General features: G+C 40.4%; 1 protein-coding gene across 4 annotated transcripts; it reads left to right on the top strand.

Moving 5' to 3' along the window:
- The first annotated feature begins 4 nt into the window (after positions 1 to 4).
- scube2 (signal peptide, CUB domain, EGF-like 2) lies at positions 5 to 23,164 on the top strand. Of its 4 annotated transcripts, none has more exons than XM_028575199.1 (23): positions 5 to 435; positions 882 to 998; positions 1,377 to 1,502; positions 1,884 to 2,018; positions 2,933 to 3,058; positions 3,165 to 3,281; positions 4,595 to 4,684; positions 5,441 to 5,557; positions 5,665 to 5,787; positions 6,473 to 6,589; positions 6,723 to 6,845; positions 7,145 to 7,261; positions 8,497 to 8,586; positions 8,733 to 8,855; positions 9,571 to 9,738; positions 10,081 to 10,287; positions 15,509 to 15,679; positions 16,906 to 17,073; positions 17,689 to 17,850; positions 17,987 to 18,184; positions 19,558 to 19,710; positions 19,814 to 19,893; positions 22,136 to 23,164. In XM_028575199.1, exons 1-23 carry the CDS (start codon positions 348 to 350, stop codon positions 22,280 to 22,282), a joined length of 3,063 nt encoding a protein of 1,020 aa, XP_028431000.1. In that variant the 5' UTR covers positions 5 to 347; the 3' UTR covers positions 22,283 to 23,164. The 4 variants fall into 4 exon arrangements, with proteins under 4 accessions (XP_028431000.1, XP_028431006.1, XP_028430991.1 ...); XM_028575205.1 differs by having other exon boundaries at positions 879 to 998; positions 10,084 to 10,287; XM_028575190.1 differs by having other exon boundaries at positions 879 to 998.
- Positions 23,165 to 23,355: the final 191 nt, after the last annotated feature.

Genomic DNA, 23,355 nt, shown 5'->3' with positions numbered 1-23,355 from the left:
CGACACTTCCGGTCTTTCACTGGCTATCTGACTGACTTGACGCGGATCTGCTTCAAACGCTTCTTTTTTTTATCACGCTCACATGTACGCGCACGCACGCTCTCATTCTCTCTCTCGCTCTCTCTCTCTCTCTCTCTCTCTCTCTCACACACACACACACACACACACACACAAACGCACACACACACTTACTCACTCACTCACTCACTTACTCACTCCTTTCTCTTTTCAAAAGCCCCTTGTGAAGCAGATTGACAGGCTAGAATGAAAATGAGGCGGACGCTCGGTCACGACTTCAGTGCGTACGCGTCCTTTTGAGAAGACCTCTAAACTTGGAAAATATCACCATGGGAGCTATTTGGGCTGCAAGGGACTTTTGTTTGTTTTTGCTCTTGTTAAATAGCCGCCAAAGCGCAGCGCTTCCAGAGATTCGAGGTGGGACTGTAGTGAGTGTATGTGCATGTGTGTAGCCTATGTGTATGTTTTCCAGTCGTGGAGAGTGCTACTTTACGCACGCTTTCAGGGTGCGCTCTTGTTGTTTCCCCAGTGGTGTCTTTTACATTTTCTTTTATTCTAAATGTGTAGCTATATACTAATGACAGTGTGAATTGATGTGCTACCTGTACACATACATTTGTAAAACAAGTTTTGTTTTGTATGTAACTTATTAACTTTCAGGTTAGTTTTCACTGGATTTCTCAAACGTGCCTGCTGTATGCGACTATTATTATTAGGGACGTCTTGCGTGCTCGTCTTTAGTATAGTCACACAAAGCATGGAAGTGCATATGTGTTACATGTCATGTTATTTGACTTATTAGACTATTTGAATATTGTAGGTATGCATGTGTTATAACTAAGACCTATATGGATTTCCAGCAGATCCATGTGTAGAGGGAAGTGATGGCTGTCACATTGATGCTATTTGTCAAACTACCCAAGGCTCATACAAGTGCACGTGTAAAGCAGGCTTTAAAGGAGATGGAAAACACTGTGAAGGTAATGTGTCTGCTTTTTGTTGAGCAGTTTGATTCACATTAATATCTGGTTACAAAAACCATCTGAGTGTCAAAGTGTTTGGATGTTTAGGCAGACATTTTAATGCAGGGTGGCATTTGGACAGACGATCTGTTATACTACCTACATGTTTGTAATTACACATACTTAAATCTATTGTGTCATAATTTCTGAATTCCTATAAGGGCATGGGATATTTGTGCTCATTTAATTATCATATATTTATTTTAGATAGACAATATACATCCCCTATTGCACTAAAGTTATTGTTCATACTGTTCAAAGACTTAAAATGTTTCGCATTTTAATAACTTTTAGATCTGGAGATGATCATTAATTTACGTGATGTTTACTTCTCAGACATTGATGAATGCGACTTGGAGTACAATGGTGGCTGTGTACATGAGTGCAACAATATACCAGGCAATTATCGCTGCACTTGTTATGACGGATTTAATTTGGCCCATGATGGACATAACTGTCTAGGTAAGACCAGCTTTAAACCACTAAGTCAATGACCTTTTGGGATAGACAGAGAGCTTGAATCATCAGCACCAATGGTGAAGAGTTCATGTTTTTGTGGACTGTATGTGAAGATTCTCACACGCACTGCTTTTCTTGAGCTCTCTTTGTAAATGTAGCCTAATACAAACCGTGTTGGTTTTCTTCATGCAGTGATTTAAAAGTAAATATTTATGTCTGGAATTGAATTTTAAAAAGCTTTATTTTCAGCCACAATTTGTAAACACTGGATCAAACTGCCTTATTTGATTTAAGTATGTAAAAAAAACATTGTGAATATAACAAATACTTTTCCAGAGTTTTGTAAACACTGTTCATTAATGCAATCAATCCGCTGTACTGTAGATGTGGATGAATGCAAATTCAACAATGGTGGGTGCCAACACACTTGTGTCAACACCATGGGCAGCTATGAGTGCCGCTGCAAAGAGGGCTTCTTCCTCAGCGACAACCAGCACACATGCATCCACCGCTCTGTGGGTGAGTGTACAACACGCACACTTGTTCTGTAAACAGCAGCCACACCTGCATCTGTTAGCCCGACAGCACAGATGTACTGCACCTCAAGTACAATTCAGAATAATTGAAGATCATTTTTGTGGCACTACCAGAAATTCCAATTTGGCTTGAAATGCATGGAGGAAGTGAACTTGTAAACAGTGCCTAGTTTATTTATAAAGAGTTTTTGAGTATGTATTATTTGTGTGTGTGTGTGTGTGTGTTTCTGCTAATTGTATTAAGCCGTGAAAAAAAGTCAGGGAATTATGTAGCAAATTCTCCAATATTCACATACAAATTAAAATTGATGGCACAATGAGGGGTGACAGGTTCAAGCTGGCTCCCGTCACTGAGCTTTTATCTGCAGCAGCAACATGCTGTGGGAAAAGGATCTCCGTGTCCCAGGGAACAAAATGAGTTAATAACTGCAACACTCGGGTCTATGTGGTCTGTGTCACAGATTAGTCTGAAGTGCCTTTGTTTTGTCTTCTTGACTGAAGTCAACTTAAATGCAAGTACTTTCCACTCCATCGGGTCTTGACAACCCTTTTAAATCCTGTGGACCTAACCACTCAGCTGTGACCCATCTATATATATGCTGATTCATCTCATCTCATTTTTCAGCTCAAGGAAGTTTGTTGTATATACTATTAGAAGAACTTGCAGAGCTTTGTTTTTTTGAGGGAATGAAACAACTTTTCCTCTGCTTACATACTTTTAGAAGTGCAAAAGAAAAAACGCAGTGGTTGATGTTTTAGGATTGTGTAAGAGCGTGAGAACAATCAGTGTCTTTGAGGATGCCAGACTAATCTCTCAGTATGTGTGCCTTTGTGTGCAGCCGGTCAGTCACTGTAGGAGAGTTTCATTGTGTACCTCTTTCCCTCTTTCTATCCCAGAGGGCCTCAACTGTATGAATAAGGAGCACGGCTGCGCCCACATCTGCAAAGAGACACCCAAAGGAGGTGTGGCCTGTGAGTGTCGTCCAGGGTTCGAGCTGGCCAGGAACCAGAGAGGCTGCATCTGTACGTGCTCAACGGCATACAGCTGGCTTTACACTACACACCTGCAGTTGGCTTCAAATGTTGCACTGTAAATATGTCTTATGGTTGCATGTTGTTGACCCTGCAGTAACTTGTAACCATGGCAACGGAGGCTGCCAGCACACATGCGAGGACACAGAGAACGGCCCCATATGCAGGTGTCACGCCAGGTACACCCTGCAACCTGACAAGAGGTCGTGTATAGGTAAGCACACTTAGTTGTTACTTAACACTCCGAATGCAAAAACATTTTCTGTCATTTTCTGTCGTCTTTAATATTCTTGCATCCATCTTTAAAACTCCCTCTTCAAAAGCATGTCTTAATCCTCCGATGTGGTAGCCATATATTGTCTTTTAATCCAATTGATTTGCCAGTAGCTCAGGCATTTTCAAACTATATGCAGCCAACATTTAACTCACCCATTATTGAAATTCTAAGATTTCTGAGATTTTAAAGAAGTTTTAAAATTTTCTAAAGAAGTTTCCAAAGATACCAAATTTGTCAAAGTGAATTTTGGGGAAATTTATATAAAATGACGCACAAGATATCTAGAACATTTCGATTGAATGTTATGGTGCAGATGTAAAAAATGGGATGAACGTGAAAGTTCATTCTTGACCTTGCTAGTTTTTTTGCACTCATTGTCCACTTACCAGCTTTTTCCGCATCTTACGGTCTTCGTCAGTGGATGGAGTTAAAAGAAATACCGTGAGATGTGGTTGAAAGCTGTGGAGAAAGTTGGTAAGTGGACCTTATGATTTCTTTGTCAAATGGAGTCCTGCGTTTGATTGAAGAGCTTAACAAGCTGATAATGTACATTGTCCTATCTAAAAGTGTGGAAGATGATTTTAACAAACCTTAAAGCTACTAAAGGGATTTTTTTTTCAGTGTGTCTTTCATATTTCTTCTTGGCACCCATGGTTCAAAAAGAACATCATTAACCCCAACTGTCCATCAGTGTTGGCTAGTTGTTTTTACACATATACAGTTAAAACAGAAAGGGTATGACAAAGGAAGGATTTATGTTTTGGGTTTAATAATAAGAATAAGAATAATTTCTGTTGGGAATATAACAAAACTAGACTTCAGCTCAAGATGTGCGCATTGCAGGAGGAGCTTACAGTATGCTGGACTTTGTTTCTTTAGTAATGCGGAGGCTATCTTGATGAATGAATGAAAACACAGTAACTGGAAACATCTCTGTCTCACTGTGTGCATTTTTCCACACAATGGTTATGATGGATAAAGATCAGCTGTCAGATATTTGGTAATATCTCTCCCTCCGGCAGCAGCGTGTGTGAGGTCCAGGCTGTTGTCCCAACATTGACTTTACTGATCTGGTGTGTTATCTGACACACACCAAGCCACTGCAAGCTGAATATCTCAAGTGTAAACATGCATCTGGTTACTGAAATGTGACCAACAACAAGTCCCACTGAGTGTGTTTTTTTGGAAATGTAGTGAATCCATGTACTAATTCTCAGTCTGTTAATGATTGTTTTTTGTGTGCGTCACAGAACGAGATGAAGCCACGACCGAGTCTGCAGACCACAACGTCACATCCTTTACTGAGGTGGACAAACGTGTCAAACGAAGACTGTTAATGGGTAACAATTACACTCCTTCATTCAGAGGCTAACAGCTTGAATCTGTGTTTTACGTGATGGCATGTTGAGCTGCCAGGAACCACTCACAGGTGTTAAACAGGGGTGAGGACTAATGTCTAGTAAACCAATGCATTCCTTAGTCTTTTGAGCAAACTGTGAAATGACTACGCTCTCGCTTTCTCGCCCCCAGTTTTCCCCCTGAAAAATATGCATTTGTGACAGTGTGACACATTTCACGTTTTGCTTCCATTTGGGGAAGGGTAGCGTGTGAATCTTTTCTTGTATATTAGTATTTATCAGTTGTGTGATTTTGGGTCACTCGATACATGTAAAACACTATAACTTTGGCACTTTACCAAGAACGTGACTAGCACGTAAGCTCTGGGAGTGTCTGTGTTATTAATAATACATGTTGTCAGGGTATGCCTAGATGTTACCGTGTACCTAACCAGTGTATGGATGTACTCTACATCCAAACATCAGTATTTATAAATGTTTAAATCAATATTACATACTGTATATAAATTCAATATTTGTCATGGCCTCAAGTGCTCAGAGAAGTTTACACAATAATTCAAAATCTATGAAAGAAACAGTGTATTTGTAATATTTCTTTCACTCTGTAGTTTGATTCTGTTCAAAACATCAATGATCTGTTTTACTAAGGATCTGGTATCTGACATTGTGGAATAAAGATCATTTTTCACGAGCAGGAAGGTCATTTACATACATTCACGTTGTGTGTTGTAATTTCAGAAACTTGTGCGGTGAACAATGGGGGGTGCGACTGCACCTGTAAAGACACATCCACAGGCGTGCGCTGCAGCTGCCCAGTCGGCTTCACACTGCAGCCGGATGGAAAGACATGCAAAGGTCAGACTGCCATTCCACAAAAAAAAACTTCACAGAGAGGAAACACTGATTTGACTCAGTGCATTTGTATAGTCAGTCTTGTCAGGATATCACCTGTTTCCCCACAGACATTGACGAGTGTGAGATTCGCAACGGCGGCTGCGAACACTTCTGCAGGAACACCATTGGCAGCTTTGAGTGCAACTGCAGAAGAGGCTTCAAGCTGCTGACAGACGAACGTTCTTGCCAAGGTAGAAATGGCTTCTGAATTGATTTGGGACAAAATGAGACCTATCTTATCTAAATGAGATAAGAGGGAGTGGGATGTGACAACACTAGCAGACATTTGTCATGTCCATAGCATCTGTGTCCATCCTGAGTTTTTCAAGTCTAAAAAGTTCAACCTGTTATTTTATTTTAACACGTAGTTTAAGGGATAGTCACATACATAATTGAAGAGTTTAAGTTGTAGATCATAACGTCAGAATTCAGTTTGTTGTTCTTAGTTTGACATGATGAGAATATAGATTTGTTTTACTGTTTTGATAACTTCAGCATCTCCCTAGGATTTAGCATTTTATTTAGTGTTATATTGTGTATTAAAAGACCTGTCAGCCAGCTTCCTATCTTATGTTATGATTTTTGGTAACAGGGCTACGCTTTTGATCAGGTTCTATGCTTTAATGATGCTCACCTGATGCAACTACAATTCAATTTAAGGTGTCTCAATGAATCACTGCCTTTTTTTTACCTGTAATTACGATTAAAACCCAATGCTGTTTTACCTGATGTATCATGCTGTACACGTCACATTTCAGTGAAGTGGGAAAATTCAGGATCAAATGTAACTGTGGGTCTGTGGGTGGAAAATCCCTCCTGATGAAGATTGCAACTGACTGCCCTGCTATTATGTCCCCTGCCTGATTTTGATTACAGATATAGATGAATGTTTTTTTGAGCGCACATGTGATCACACGTGTGTGAACTCCCCCGGTGGTTTTCAATGTCTGTGCAACAAAGGCTACACCATGTATGGGCTGGCCCACTGCGGAGGTGAGTCTGCATCGGGTGAAGGGAGCTACACATAACAACTTAAGCGTAACACACACAAGTGCTAAAACCATACACAAGTGCTCATTGATGTATTGGAAGAATGTAATTATAAAATGTTCCCTTTTCCTCTCAGATATAAATGAATGCAGTGTGAACAATGGCGGTTGTGAGCAGGGTTGTGAAAACACCATGGGTGGATTTGAATGCTTTTGTCATCTTGGCTATAAGCTACACTGGAACAAAAAGGACTGCATTGGTAAGCCAATGCCTCTTCCTACATATTCTGTTGAGTGCTGTTGTCTCTTTGGAAAATTGTGTGACATCCCACATTTTGGACTAAAACTTGGGGGACAAAAACAGGAGATACTTTGTTCTACTTCTCTTTTTCTCTTTAATTCTCTGTCACTTGGCTTTTTCTTGTGCTTGAGTAAAACATCCAAATTGCTACGATGCTGTTGGTGCTGTCAGGATGTTGGACTTTCTGTGCCTCTTCCTCCTTGTTACAATCAAAAATGTTCTTTTTTACCTTGGAGTTTTGTTGTGATTTCCATCTAGAGGCTGAGGGTTTCCCACCTGCTAACCCCCCCTCTAAACCTACCCTGAACTGTAGTAAGCAGGAGGGAGGGGACCGCTGCTTCTTGACATGCCAGTCTCAAGTTCACATCAGCAGTGGTGAGTTGGATCAGTCAGATCTATATATAACATGATTCACCTGTTTACCTGCTGTTCAGCAAGTGCAGCTCCAACTGTATTGCCATATTTTCATATTCCATAAGTACTCAAGAGGAAATGGTTTGGCTTACCATGATCGCATGTTAATGGTTCAAGGTTTTAACAGGAAACACCTGAGCCTTATTGTCAGTCCTTTCACCTGCAGATCTATCTTCTTTTTGAGTGTTTTCTTCTCATTAACCATAGCTTACTTGCTAAATATACTGTACATACACTAGCTCTTGCATTACATAGTTATAGTTAAACATTGTCACTGTCAGTTAAAATCTTTAAACGCATCACTGTTTTGATCCCTCTTGCTACACTTTGTCAGAGCTGTGATGAAGTCAGTTCCACTCTTGCAATTTTTCAAACGGAAATGCAGTTTCTGGAAATTAAAAGTGCAGATAAATGTAACTTTAATTGAGCAACAATTTGGCCCTCGGTGGCTAACCTTTGTGGCTTTCTCAATACTTCATATATGCATTTTAGATTTAAAGCCTTCCAGAGGTTCAACAGTCTTAATCAGTCTTCCACAAAACATCTTTTAAGTTGCTGCTGTGCTGTGGCAACCTGAAAGGTGACGAAGAGTTCATAATACTGATTCACGTTTTCCTTGTTAAACACCAAAAGTGAAGAGGTGGCTGCTAGAAGGCAGTCACTGTGAAGCGGCTGCAGAAAGTGTTAACTATTTAGTTGTTGACTAAGTCACAAGTACTCATTTTCTACTTGATCGGTTTGGTTGGTTTGAAACATTGCAAGGGGTGAATGGACTTCAGTAGAGCCCCGACAAAGCACAGCAAACCATGAGGCTCTTATGTGAATAGTAAGAACTGTGACTTCTATGACATGTTTGATCCAATCAGTTGACATGACATGACACACCTCAGTCAGTTGCACTATTATGTTTTTTGGCATGATTAAACCCAAACAGCATATCACAGTACAGACCAGGTACTGTATCTCCAGATGCAGCTATGTTTAAAAAACAAAAGTGATGCATCACGGCTAAAGCAAGCTAATAGAAACGCAATTAGTCAGTAAGTCAAGCTGTTCTAGATCTAATTGTCAACATCAGTCTGCAGAGGCGCTTCATGTTCCTACATGCTACCTGTTTGCTCTCTCTGACTTGGCTTTTTTGGCCTTCACTTTTGTCTGTGTTGGTCTGTGTGTCACGGCCTGTTGTGTGTTTTCAGGGACGGAGGATTCCTACACGGTGACCTGTGGAATGCCTCTGCCCTGCTTGGCTGACGCACAAAAGAACAACAGTGGCTTGCATTGCTTAGGCGAGTACAAAACATCAGAGATTTACATCTATCTTTCCGCTCTGCCACACAAAACAGTTACTCAGGAACAACTCCGGCTTCTCTTGTCTCCAGTTGATATATAAGTAGATCAAAATAACAACGTTTTCTGTTCCTCTATCCTGCAGGTCCAGAAATGGCCAGTGTTCCACGCATTAAAACCACAGCCACTTTTAAGTCCAACACTGCAAAATGCAACTTAAAAAGAAGTCAGGAGAAACTCAAGGAAAGCTTAAACTCAGCACACTCAGGTACAGCGATTGCCACACAGCAAACATAACAATGCCTCCAAACACTAGATCACACAAAGACAAGGATTAAAATTACAGCTCCTTCATGTTACTCGTTAAACAACATTTAAGGTTTACCAAGAGCTGCCAGCATCTAAAGCCACAATCTTTAGAATATAAAGCAGACCTGAAGGCTGCTTCAAAGTAAACCAAAGGCAAATGTGAAAGAAATTTGTGGGGAAAGTGATGTGGTTTTGAGTGTCTTGGATGTCTCACTGCAGCACTTTGTCTGGCAGTGACAGGGGAGGATGTAATTAGCCATAGCATGCCTTTCAGTTAGGTCTGACCTAGCCATCAATCAAATGTGTTTCCGATTGTAGGATTATTTTGCTTCTCCAAAGGGTTTCGGCATGGTCTTTTACATCCCTCATAGTCACTGAAAGGGCACATAATTGTTTCAAATAAAGGAAATTGTCACTGGGACATCTCATCCTATTTTCAGCTATCCAATCTACATGACAAAAAAAATGATCAGATTAACTGCATACATTGACTGTTTTACATCTGTGTATGGTGTGGTGTTTGCTATCAACATTAAATTAGTTGTTTCTTTTCTGTAATGCCATCTATGATTCTTTTTTTTTGTGCGATTGTGTGTGTTTGTGTGTGTCTGCTGGCTGTGACGTGGTCGTGTGTGTGTGTGTGTGTGGGGGGTGGTTGTATCCCATGTCCACAGATAGCAGGTTCTTCTTCACTGAAAATGTCCAGTTCAGCTATGTGAGCCTGCGCTGCACCCCGTCCGTGCAGCGAATGCGCAGCCGCCATGGCAGGAAAGCTGGCGAGGAGGACGGCTCCTCGATAACAGCTGAGTTTGAGCTGGATGTGAACCTAGAGGAGGTAACAGGTTGGTCTCTCTGCGCTTCCCCTCTGCCTGCCTGCGACCTTCGCCTCTTGTTCTCAATCTTTCTTTCGCTGCTGTCTGTTTATCACTAAACAAACCAAACTGTTAAAGTATCTCCTGTTTTGACTTGGCTATGGTGGTGGGCTTTGAGGTTGGGACTCAGAGGTGTTTTTGTTTTATTTCCTTGAATTCTTCATGTGTTGGCCTGGATTGCTTTTTCCATGACTTGATGGTGCATTTGTGAGAATGTCTAGGCAAGCATGCAAGCATCCACGCATGAATGTACAATTTACGATTGGTGTGGGAGTTGACATTTTGCTGTGGAAACAAATGCTTCTCTTTTAGCAGAGAGCTGTGACCTGAACTGTGTACGCCGACGCTCAGAAAAGAGGCTCAGGAAGACCATCAGGACCCTGAGGAAGTCCATCAACCGGGAGCAGTTCCACCTCCACTTTGCCGGGTCTGACTATGAGCTCGCCAAAAGTTTGGGCAAACCGGCTGAACTCCCAGGACACTGTGTGGTGGGACAGGTGCTGGTGGGCAGGAAGTGTGGTGAGATTCTTTTTATATTTACTTATTAGTTAGTTAGGACAGGCAACATTCAGCCAGGCATCACTTCTACTGGAGATATTGATGCTTTTCATCTCTCAAAAGCACAGATCTAACCACTTTTGTTACACCTAACACAAGGCAGCAATGTTTCTGACTAGGCCCTAATCACACAGTAGACTCATAGTCATGTCTTAAAGCAATTGAAATGGTCCACACCAGTGAGATATATTTAGACTAGCTGGTTTAATGATTGGATTTGGCGCAGGTGTTGGCCAGATGAGTGCCCTATTTGGTTTGCAGACATGCTGTAATGAGGAAGTTGGAGGCGAGTGCGAGCTCGCATGGAAGAACAGAGAGACTGTTGTTGGCCCTCCAAGCTGTGAGATCTTCCAGCATCTCTCTGGGATAAGAGTGTAACGTGATGGCAGGTCTCCTGGTAGTTGTTGCCTCGGTTGGGTTTTTATATACAACCTGTGATGGAGATATGTTCATTAAATAAGACCGCACACTGTCAGTGTTTGAGAGCAGAAGGCTGGCATGTGTTTTCTCTGGCTGTTGGGACCGTGTGCCGCTAGTTTCAGGCCTCAAACTAAGTTTGCTGCCTGCTGCACGCCGTCTCTACAGTACAGAAACGGGTGTCTTTCTTCTGTTGAGATGTCTAAATATTTATTCAAATTCAAATGGTATGCGTTTTTGTTCGATATATGCACGTCTACCACCAATGTTGAGGATGTTTGAATATGATGTAGACACAGATCTTTAGTAAACCAACACACAACTCTTTAAATGTGTTTAAGGTTTTTGTTTCATGTTGACCAAAACTTGTCCGAAACTTCTTGAGATAACGTTTGTTGAAAGAGAATCATTCTGGTCAACGTTGAGCAGTCTATTGGCCATGGCAGGGGTGTAGACATGTAATTTGGGAGAGGAGGAGGGGGGCTGAAAGGCATTCTTCTTAACCTCTAGCTCTTTAAAGGAGCTATATTTTCCCCTCCTCCCCCACCTCCCGCTTTGGCTTAGTTCGGAGTGCAGTTTAGTCCTTTTCAGTTTGCCTACTCCATTGAAAACCCCATTTGGGGCTCGTTCTCACTGCCTCAGAGGGATGACAGCACAGCCTCCTGTGAATTTAAAGAAATTAGGCTTTCACCTCTGTACAAGCATTGGTTTTGGATACTACATTGCTTTATATTCCAGGCTGTTTCTGTTTAAATAAAATGTATGCATGATGTAGTTTATTAATTATGTAAATATTCTGTTGTTCGGATGTTTTTTTGTACTGTTGATAATTGCCAACACGTGACTGCATCAGAATACATATTTATATAAAAAGTAAAACAAGTGCAAACAGATCAACGTTGATTCAGAGATGCCATGAACGGTGCATGTCCACATCTATTTGACTGTTGTAGTCAACTTGTTTGTGTGTTTGTTTTAACATTGAAGATGTTTAGGAAGTGCTGTTGATTCAAGCTGGCAGTTTGAGTGCTGTGTCCCCCCTGCCCCCCAGCTGGGGCCACTTTGCATGACCCCCAGCCACTAAACTGCTAAAGAGAATTGACTTCAGCCACACCATGGGAATCAATTAGCATCAGTTGTTTGGGCCTCGGCTTGATGGGCGCGAGCAGTGATTGGGCCAAACAGAATGGGGGGATTCAGAAACCTGACCCCTTTTATTGGGTTCAGCTCCTTACCACTGTGATACCGTACTGTTTTCCTATGTCATCAAGTAGGCAAAGACTGGGGACTTGAATAGAGGTGAAAGGTCTTTTAAACCTCTTTGGGGCCATCAATTCGAGGACTCTATAGAAGCGTTCTTTGCATTTGAAAGGCTTCAAGGTTTTTTCTCTCTTTCACTCTCACACTCTCTCTTCTCTCACTGCTTCCCTCTGTCAAATAAAAGCTGTTAGAGGACAATGCAATGATGGCTCCTCATGGTCTTTCAGAATAAACAATAGTCTTCAAAAAATGAACTTCTTTTGAGAGAATTACATTTTCTTTCTTTAGTGGAAAAATCTAACAATTTGCTGAGCCACGTATAATGGATCAACGTTAAAGCTTTTGTGTGTTGAGCTTTTAGAGATAGTGGTTTCTCTGCTAACAGGCAGCTTAAGGCGCTGACACACTAACCCGGCCGTTGGACAGTCTGGCGAGGTTGGTGACTCAAGTCTGTTCGACCTGACATGTTCAGTCGGTGGCAGGGCAGTCGGGACTCACCCGGAAACGGGGAGCGGAATGAGCGTGACTAGGGTCTCTCAAAATCTGACGAAAATCTTTTAAATCTCAAATGAAGACAGATTCAGCAACTGTATGGCCTATTTCTCGCTTAAAATGTTTTCAGAAACATGTTTCAGTGAACTATTTTAGTAAATTATGAGATTGTATTTTGAACAAGCCAATCAGCTGCCGGTTTTCATTTTTTGGGCAACAATACAGATTAGGGCCGCCTGCTGTTATAGAGACGTATTACGTCTCGTCTGTTCGGTGTGTTCTGTTGCACTTTTTGGACCAACTCCAGGAGACTGATCTGTCCGACTGGCTTTTCTGCCGACGGTTGGCCGTCTGGTTGGTGTGTAACTGCCATTAGAGGCTACAACTGAGGCACATTTTGCTAAAGGGCTGGAATTCAATTGATTTATTCTTGTGTGAGATCAGCTTCAGTTTTTAAGTCAAGTTCGTAAGACACCCAGACAGACACAGTAATTCCCAAATTAATTACAGGCATCACTCTGAGTGGGAGGAACCAAAGCAAAAACGGTGCTTTAGTTCCTTTAATCAAGCCTTTGCACTTTTATGAGATACGAGGGAAATACTCTCTTTGATTTGCTCCTGTTTTTGCTTTTAAAAGAGGCGAGGGTGCTTATGGTGATATAAAAAGCTCCTCCCTGATGCACAGCCATGTATGTTGAGTCAAGTATTAGCACGTGTCAGATGTGTGGCTCAATGGCAGCTGTGGAGAGGGTTGGTGCTCTTTTGTCTCAGTGATTTTCTTTGGCTGTTATTAGGATGGTTTGCAAAAGTTTTATTTTGTACACATATGTGTGTCCCGTCGCAGTGTTACAGTGTTTCTAAAATGTGAAAGACAGGATGCAGACCTTCATTTTAATGTGTGTGTTTGTGTGTGTGTGTGCGTGTGTGCAAAGGACCATGCAGCCTTTTGGTTTATTAGTTTTTATGTCAAGTAACACTTTGTAAGAAATATTATTACATTTGAAGTTATAATGCTGTTTTTAACATTTAATATTACATTTATTTCTTTTGTTATAAATCTTGAATTGGAAATGTTTTTATAAATTTTTTGTTAATAACATGTTTTTACCCTCTTTTCTAAAAACGTTTGGCTGCTAAGAACCTTTGAGTTCAATACTTACATTAATTCAATTCAGCCATAACCTAAAACCAGTATGGATCTACGTGATGGTTCATACGATCAGTTAGGGCCTACTAAATGTCCTTTTTTTTTTTTTTACATTCAAAGCTTCTATTGAGGTTTTCAAATGTCTTTTTTTTTGTGACACACACACACACAAAAGATCCTTGAACAAAATCCTTAATTTCTTTTCTTGAATGAATAGAACTCATCAGTTTTGTCAATCTAAAAACATGTTGGCAGCAGGCTAATCCAATAAGGGCATGAAATAACGATGAAATAGTAATTCTGCCCATAGGTTTAAGCAACATTATGCTACGACAGAAACACACTAAAAACGCTCTGGAGTTATTGGAAATCTATGGATCACACGAGTTGGAAACAATCCTGCCACTGTTGGAATCTAATTCTACAAATAGTATAACACTGGTAATATTAGTGTAGCATAATCTTTATTTATCTGCAACTGTGCTGAAATACAGGTTTTAAACAGAATGAATAGACAAGCACAAAAAAGAAGAAGCTGCGCATCATTTTATTGTTGATTTAGAATTTAAATATCAATGTCATGTTATGAAGCTTCATACTATTCAGTGCAGCCCTAGGATACATATTTTCTTAGTTTCGATATGGATGTCCTGAAGAACACAATAATCCCTGTATCTTGACATATTCATGACTCATTATTAAAGGTTGTAGTCCTGGTTACTTCCTAAACTTTCAAAGGAGTGAGTGAGTGAGTGAGTGAGTGAGTGAGTGAGTGAGTGAGTGAGTGAGTGAGTGAGTGAGTGAGTTAGTGAGTGAGTGAGTTAGTGAGTGAGAGTAAAAGTTTTTTGGTGCTTAATAATTAGTATGCACGTGTTTAGGGGTAGTTATCTCAGAGGTTATCTTGAAGGTTGTCTGACAGAAGACGCCAAATAACTTGTAATAAACATTCAGAAGATGCAAAATAGTGTGATCAACTTTGATAAATGAAGAGACGGAAGTAACTTTGTGAGAGGTACCCTATTGAATGCACTTTGAATGCATTTCAAGCTCTAGTGAATTAAATTAAATTTTATCTAATCAATTTTGTGTCAATCATAACAGACGTTATGCCAAAACCGTAAACTGGTTTACACTATGCTAAACTGCATCAAGGTCAGTGATACTGTGATAATGTTCATTGCCGTGTAAGTAAAATCTCAAATCTGTCAACAGATTGATAAATTGAGCCGACTCAGCCTTTAATGTGTTAAGGATGCTCTTCACTGTGTTTATACATTTGACATGGTCTTGTTTGATTACACTTGAGAGGCAGCTGATGAAATCTGGGTTACTTGACTTTAATGGTCTTGTCATGCAATTGAACCGCTGTATTTCTGGTGTAAATCTACAGTGTGGTTAGGACTCTTTGATTATGTGTAGCCACAGGGCATACTGCTAAATTTGTTGATTCATGTCTGCATTTTACATTGTCTATCTCCCTTCCTGACACTGATCTGGCTGCTAAATTAACGTAAATTACAGTTTAGTCTGTTTTGGGTGTCCTAACTCAAGTGTTTGTGTTCAGTTTGTGGGGAAAATGTTTGATATCACCGGCTCAAATAATTACTTTGTTTCAACTTGGTTTTATACCACAGCATTTTTGTTGAGAGAACAATAGATATGTTCAAGCACTAAAATAAAACTGCTCTCAGCTCTCAGCCATGTGACAAGCAACCACAAGCTTGGCTGCTCCAGGGGAGAAACATTGTAGGCCTAAGTTTAAGTGTGCTCTGTGTCTATAGTCAGGGATGCACATTTGTGTACTTGTAAATCATTGAACTAATAACCTTTAATCTATCTTGGTGTCATTCCCCACCTGTCTGTTAGTGAGCTGCAGCGTTGGGACTTACTACGATGGGGATCAGGGACGGTGTGTGTTGTGTCCAGCTGGAACGTATCAGGATGAGGAGGCACAGATGTCTTGTGAAGTCTGTCCTCGACCTGAAGGAAGAGAAGTCCCCAAAGTGGTCGGAGCTCGAAACTTGTCTGAGTGTGGAGGTGAGACAGTCGACTCAATTTTATTTATGTAGCTCAAAATAACAAATGTGCCTCAAAGGGTTTTACATTTTCTACAGCATATGGCACCCTCTATCTTTAGATTCCTGTTTCAGATAAGGATAAACTTTAAATAAAAATTTTAATAAGGAAAAAATGGAAGAAATCTCAGAAAGAGCAACTGAAGAGGGATCTCTTCCAGACCAGACAGACATTGACATTAAAGAAACAAACAGTAAACAGTGAGAGTGAGCCAACGGGAAACACACACTACAAAGGCCTCCGCCTGAATCAAACAGGGGACATTTCCGTTGCATATGTTTCTTAGACCACTAGACCACAAATATAAGTTAATACAATAACTAGATATAAAATATTCATCAGTGCAAAACTCAATGTGGTTATAGCCATTGAAGACAGAATATGCCAGTTTAAGAGAAAGAACTCTTTAAATTTGTCTTTTAGAATTTCATCCTGTTGGTAATGACAATTAGTTTAAATTATACAACATTTTTTTTAAATGTACGTACAATGAAAATAAGCCAAATGAAAATAAAATGTAAAATCTGGAACAAATAAACAAAAAGGCAGAAAAAGCAATAAAGGCATGGAAGGACACAAAATGTGGAAAACTGTTTTGTGAATATGAGCCACACAGGAAGCGATGGTGGCTCGATAAAGATCTCTCACTGGCAGATGTTCTGCTTTGTGTAAAGCCAAAGAAGCTTGAGCTTAGATGTTGAAGGTGTGTTTGAATTCAAAAGGTGAACTCAGCTTCTTTCAGCCCCTGAATAATAGCAGAAGGAGCCACCATGTTTTGATCTCCCTCTGTGCTGTTATCGGAGTCACTTTGTAGCTGAATCCCAGATCCCATCTCCTCTGTTAGACTAAACAACAAGAAGCTATCAGCAAACTCCCACTGGCTCCCAGTTTGTATTAGTCACCCAGGAGGTACACTCAGTGGCGTTACACTATGCACTGCAGATTAAACATGCCATCTTTCCATTAACATTTGTCCATCAACATTTGCTTAAGCTTAGCCATATCTTATCTTAATAAAAGTGGAGAGTATTTTCTCCTTACATGGAAAATAACAAAAGAAAAACTTGAAATGAAACTAATCCAAGTGCAGCTCTAAAAGTTTTGTAAGAGAAATCGAATTTGACCAAAAACATTGCTGTGTTTAACAGTTTACACTGTAACTTTGCCTAATGCTTGTGTGTGTTCAGGTCAGTGTTCCCCGGGTCAGTACTCTCATGACGGCTTCACCCCCTGCCTGCCCTGTCCACTGGGAACGTACCAGCCAGAAGTGGGACGCACCTCCTGCTTCCCTTGTGGAGGGAACTTGGTCACAAAGCGCAGTGGTGCTGTTACCTTTCAGGAGTGTGAGACTAAAGGTCTGGAAGTCATCTGTGTTATTGTTGTTTCAGGGTAAAAAACTAATAACTCCAGTTTAGTTTAGTGTCTTGTGGTTTAACATAATTGGAAGGATTAGATGGCTCTTTTGGAGCTGTGAAACTTTATGAAAACCTGTCAAACTAAACTACAATGAAATTAAACCTCTGTGCTGCAACATCATCTTTGCTGCATGACACTGACAATGCTCACTTGGCATCATAACAGTATCATGTGGTTGCTGAGTCTATGGAGCTCTTTTGGGTGTTGACAGGAACTCTGCCGCCCTCTGCAGCTGTTGTATTTTCTGTACATTCAGGCGCTTGAGTCAGTTTGAAACTGTGCACCTCCTAGATGTTGACCTTTCAGGAACTAGGGTAAAAGGTTTTGGTTTTAGCTTGATGACAGTGTACTTTATGTTTAATCCAATTTGTTTTTTAAACATTTTTTTGAGCACAACATGGCAGATGATTTTCTAAACCCATTGATCAGCATGTGATCTAAAAAGCTTTAAAACACCCATATTAGAGTTGTATATTACATTTTTACCCGGACAGTAAATGTTGGGCGTGTTATATGAACTAACATCCCTCTATCACTGTCATTGGCTCTTGCAGTCCAGTGCTCTCCAGGACATTACTACAACACCAGTACACACCGCTGCATCCGCTGTCCCACGGGCACGTATCAAGGAGAGTTTGGGCAGAACTACTGCATCGCCTGCCCTGGAAATACCACCACCGACTTTGATGGTTCCACTCACATCATGCAATGCAAAAGTATATATGTCTGTGTACGCAGTAATACCTCTGAAAAATGTACATAGAACATTTATTTTGGGATTCAGTTCCAGATAATTTACCTTGTTGCACCAAAACCATCATCAGTCTGACACATCTGTGTTTCACTTTACAGACCGACAATGTGGAGGAGAGCTGGGAGATTTTACAGGTTTCATTGAGTCCCCCAACTACCCAGGGAACTACCCAGCCAATGTGGAGTGCACCTGGACCATCAACCCACCGCCCAAACGCAGGATCCTTATTGTCGTCCCAGAAATCTTCCTGCCTATTGAGGACGAATGCGGTGACTACTTAGTAATGAGAAAGAGCTGTAAGTTTGAACTGTGTGTGTGTGTGTGTGTGTGTGTGTGTGTGTGTGTGTGTGTGTGTGTGTGTGTGTTTGTGTGTGTTTGTATTAATTAGCAAAAATTATACTACCAAGAGGTTAACTATTATTTTAGGGTTACATGTTAGAGGTTATTTTACATCAGCGTAGCCAAAATGGTATCAAAATATCTTTGGCTGGTATCCATGTAGTCTCGCTTTGCCAGACCCTCCTCCAATGCACGCTGAAGGAGGGTCTGGCTACTCCACATAGCATTCGGGGATGGGAGGAAAACGTGCTCTGGTTTAATGGCATTTCTTTAAACCAATCAGAATTGTCATGGGCGGTGCTAAACTCCGCACAGAGCCACTGCAAAATAGCCCTGCGAGAGAAAACTCAGATTGGACAGATAGTCTAGCTAGCTGTTTCAATTTATCATGCAGAGATCTGAAGAGCAGTCAACAATAGGCCTTAATAAATCCACCGTATTTAAAATTCCAACACAAAGAAAGCGGAAAATACATGCATCCGGCGGAATTTCCTGCAGCACCGAAGCAATCCCGGAAGTGGAACGCGAAGGATATAGACCAAGGGGGTAAGCTTCGCTTCAGAACTCGAGCCATCATGGCGCCATTTTGTTGCTAACTGGCCATCACCTCCTGTTAGCATTCCGCTGTCCGCCATTTTATTTTTATGTCACTTGACTGCGAATAACTTTACATCTGAACGTTTAAAGACTCTATTTGTCCATTGTTTAGTTCCAAAGAAACACGACAATGTATAAAAGGCTCCATTACCTTGTACCTCACGTTATGGCTCCGTAGCAGACGTTTTTGTAAAAATAGGCTAACGATTGTGTCATAACCAAGTGACTTACTGTCGCATAGTAGAGGAATTACCGTATAGTACAGGAGAAGCTCGCAGGCAGTTTCGACTTACATGAGATGTTTAGGTTTAATTACTAATGTTAACTAGCATGTTAGTGATCAATAATTAGCCTGTGCCCATGTAATCTCCTTACATACACCTACAGTCTCCATATCTGTAAGATTGGGAATGATTGAGATTTCTCTTGGCACAGCTACCAGAAGACTTACAACTTTCAGACACGTTGCTCACGTCACATTCTCTCAGTTGGAGGCTGCGCAGTAAAGCTGGCCATCACCGGAAAAGTGCTTCTAATAGCCTTCACTGGTCTCCGTCCAGAGCAACGGGGTCTATTGGTCCATTATATACTGTCTATGATATAGACTAGTATCCATGTTACCAAGGAGAACCAACATACACTAATGTGTCATTATCTTATTACTAATGACTTACAATCATGTTGTAAGCTAATTATGTACGCTATCCTGTGCGCTCACATCTTCATTTCACAGCTCTCTCCAACTCTGTGACAACCTACGAGACTTGTCAGACATACGAGCGCCCCATCGCTTTTACCTCCCGCTCCAAGAGGCTCTGGATACAGTTCAGGTCCAACGAGGGAAACAGTGGGAAAGGCTTCCAGGTCCCATATGTAACATACGATGGTAAGAAGATGTTTTGTGCTATAACGGTGATGCTGCTACCACAGTGTGTTGTCAAATTTGGTTTGATTGGTTGCATTAATACGCTGTTTATGGACTGTTTCAGAGGACTACCAAGAATTGATAGAAGACATTGTCAGAGACGGAAGATTGTACGCTTCAGAGAACCACCAGGAAATTCTCAAGGTATGCAGGTAGAAATGTTTAACAAGGAGCACTTGTGGGTTTTGTGTTGTGTATTGTAACTTTGGACCAGAGTTAGCCAGAAAATTTGACATGTGGTTGTGTATTACAATGTTACACATATAATTTGGCACACATATTAAATAGAACATATTAATGGCAATCAAAAAGTGTTTCATTACTATGTCTTTAATATAGTGCCAATCAATATATTTAATAGAATATGTAATCTACAGTTTTTCAGTCATATCACTAACCACAGAAAACATAAAAACATAACAAAAAGTTACATCCATAGCCACCAAATCTACACCTAATATATAAATACATATACACAAAGAGAAGGCAAAAAAAACAGAAAAATAGAGGCAAAAAAGGTTTTTGCATCAGTCTTAGATGAGTATTTTTTGGGACATTTTATGCCTTTATTAGAGAGCAGAGAGTAGAGAACTGAGGACAGAAATTGAACCAGTGACATTACAATGATATGGTTCCCACCAGGGTGCCCCATCTGAGGTGTTGATATTATTGATTATTCAGATCAGGGGCCCGTTTCAGGAAGGAGGTTTAACAAACTCTGAGTCTAACCCTGATGTCTGAGTTGATTTACCCTGAGATGGGAAACTCTGAGTTTTCGGTTCCAGAACAGCTGATTTGAGTTGGTTCAATCAACTCGGAATAGGTTCACTCAGGGTTACGCACGTGCACAACCACTATAAAAAGGCAGCATGAATAAAGCCATGATTCTACGATTCACCATGGTAACAACCAAACAAACGGGTCGGCGGAAATACTCATGCGGACAAACAGCGAGTTTGAACATGCATTTTGTCAAAAAAGCAAGACAGCGGTTGCTGCTGCAAAAGAGAGAGAATTGGTGTGGGAGAAAATTGCTGCTTGAGTCAATGCGTAAGCATTAACAGTGTATTCATTTCATATTTAATCACAGTTAACTTATAATATTACTGGTGAAAACTGGAATTGTATTACACCTATAATTTAATTTAGGTGCAATCCTGCGGGCGAAAAAGTAGACTATACTAATCCCATTCTGAGGTTGCAGCACCATGATCATTAACAGAACTATAATGTATAATCATTTATTTCTTTTTAATGGCTCTCACTGGTTTGTGTCCAGGGAACACTACACAAAATGTTTAAAAAAGGTTCCAGAGCGAGTCACACTTTTTTGAAGGCTCTACAGTGGCTTTACTATTACAGTATGATCCGCTACACTGTTATAAAGAAAACTGCCGGTTGCAAAAAACGTAATGCGACACAAAGAATCTGCTTGGATGTTAAAGCCTGTCCACGATGGTTGATGTTAGTGATATGAGGACGGATAAGGTATCTACATATCTAATGGACTGTGATAAAAAATACCTCTCAAATCGGTTATGTGGAAATGAAAATACATCTATAGTCGGGACTCATATCATCTCCCAACGTAAACTCTCTGTGAACTAATACAGCTTTTTCATCAGTGGGATCGTCGACAAAAGGACGACATGTTTGAGAAAAAAAACTTTTTATAATCTGCCTAACATAAACCAATAAGTTTTTTATTCATGCAGATAACAAACTGCATTAAAATGTGCCTGATACAGACTGAATGAATGAATGAATGAGGAAATTATGAGAATGAGAATGAAACTTGAGGTTTCTTGAAGAAAACCTGCTCCCGACCAAGTTAGGTTCACAGACTCAGTTACCATAGTAACTGACTCTGAGGTTAAATTACCTCTCTTTCTGAAACGGGCTGGAGTTACCCCTCTCTCTCAGGTTTGATTAACCTCTCTTTCTGAAACAGAAAACCCAGAATTTCCCTCATCTCAGGGTTAACAAACTCAGAGTTTTCACTAAACCTGCTTTCTGAAACGGGCCACAGTACTATTATCCACTTGTTGATTTGCTTTTCTGTTTATTTTGTTCTGTGGTCCAGTTAGCATGTAGCACCCTCTTGAGACTTGTGGAAATACAGGCTCCTGCTCTTGTCTTTCTTATATGCTTTTTTGCTTTCCATTAATGCAATTGGTTGAGGCAGATGGCCGCCAACCTAAAGCCAGGTTCTGTTCGAGGTTTTCCTCGCTGCTGTCGCACCAAAGGCATGCTTTTAGGGGAATTGTTGGGTCTCTGTAAATTATTGTGTGGTATAGACTTACTCTATCTGTGAATTGTCCTGAGATAACTTCTGTTATAATTTGACACAATAAATAAAATTGAATTGAATACATTTTCTCATCAGGACAAGAAACTCATGAGGGCGTTGTTTGATGTACTGGCTCACCCACAGAACTTCTTCAACTACACAGCACAAGAATCAAGGGAAATGTTCCCCAAATCCTTCATCCGCTTCCTGCGCTCCAAAGTCCTGAGATTCCTTCGCCCTTAGGACGGGCAGTTTCTGGATATTTCATGAAAAACCTAGATTAGATACTGGCCACAGTATCTATTTTATCCACTGACCCCTTTAAGAATATTCTGTAGTTATCCGTTTTCACATGGAGCGACACTAGAGTGGACTACACACCTGATAAAACTGATCCTGAAGAGAAAGTGGACAAGTGGAGCTTTAAGAGGGAGAAATGGTCGGTGGTATTGTGGCCATCCTCAGACGGTGATCTGGATAACTTTGTTTGGAAATTTGGCGTTTGTAATGACTTTGGATTCAATGCCGTACATGTCAACATTATGAGACATTTGCTAATAGCATCACGATGAAAAACAAATGCTGTAGCTAAACAGATATATACTGAATGCCAGTAATGCTGTATATAGAGGTGTATCTAGTTTTAACATAGGCTACTTTTACAGGTAGAGCTTAATTGACAGAAATACTGCTAAATGTCAGAAACAAATATAGCACAAATGTTTTCTCTGGAACATTAGCACTACTAAAGAAGTAGTGGCACCACAAGAGCAATTATTCAGATGAATGTTTTGTATATGATGTTAAAAGTTTTAGGTGAAACGCTAGCAACTATGTACACTTTTGACAGTGTAGGCTAGCTTTGCTGCAATTGCTGGTGGCACATGTATTTGATTTTCCAAGGTGTGCGAATGAGTGCTACTGCATTGAAAAAATGACACCAGAATGCATCAATATATTTTGTATTGTTTACTAGCAACCAAAGACAACTGTTCAGAGTACATGAAAAGAAATGAAAAGTCCTGTAAAATAGAATTGAGCTATTCATCTGTCTTAGATGCCATGTGTATGTATATTTTTTTTTATTGTTTTTGTAATATGCTGTAAATAAAGATAGGAAACTTATTTTGTGTTTGTATTCCCTTTCCCCACTTATTTTTTTTTTTTTTTGTGCCACCAACACACACACACACACACACACACACACACACACACCATGACTGCTGACTCATCCGCAAGACAATATTTAGACATAAATACCCCCCCAAATTTCAAAGTCAGATTTAGCACGAAACCAAACGATGATATTAAAAAAC

Source organism: Perca flavescens, chromosome 1, assembly GCF_004354835.1.
Source record: "Perca flavescens isolate YP-PL-M2 chromosome 1, PFLA_1.0, whole genome shotgun sequence".
NCBI lineage: Eukaryota > Metazoa > Chordata > Actinopteri > Perciformes > Percidae > Perca > Perca flavescens.
This window is presented reverse-complemented; position numbering and strand designations above follow the sequence as displayed.

Coding starts and splice junctions, on each gene's coding strand:
- scube2 (XM_028575190.1), top strand. CDS start 348: ATGGGAGCTATTTGGGCTGCAAGGGACTTTTGTTTGTTTTTGCTCTTG. Junction 5,788..6,472: donor AGACGAACGTTCTTGCCAAG/GTAGAAATGGCT, acceptor TTTTGATTACAG/ATATAGATGAATGTTTTTTT. Junction 18,185..19,557: donor CTTAGTAATGAGAAAGAGCT/GTAAGTTTGAAC, acceptor TTCATTTCACAG/CTCTCTCCAACTCTGTGACA.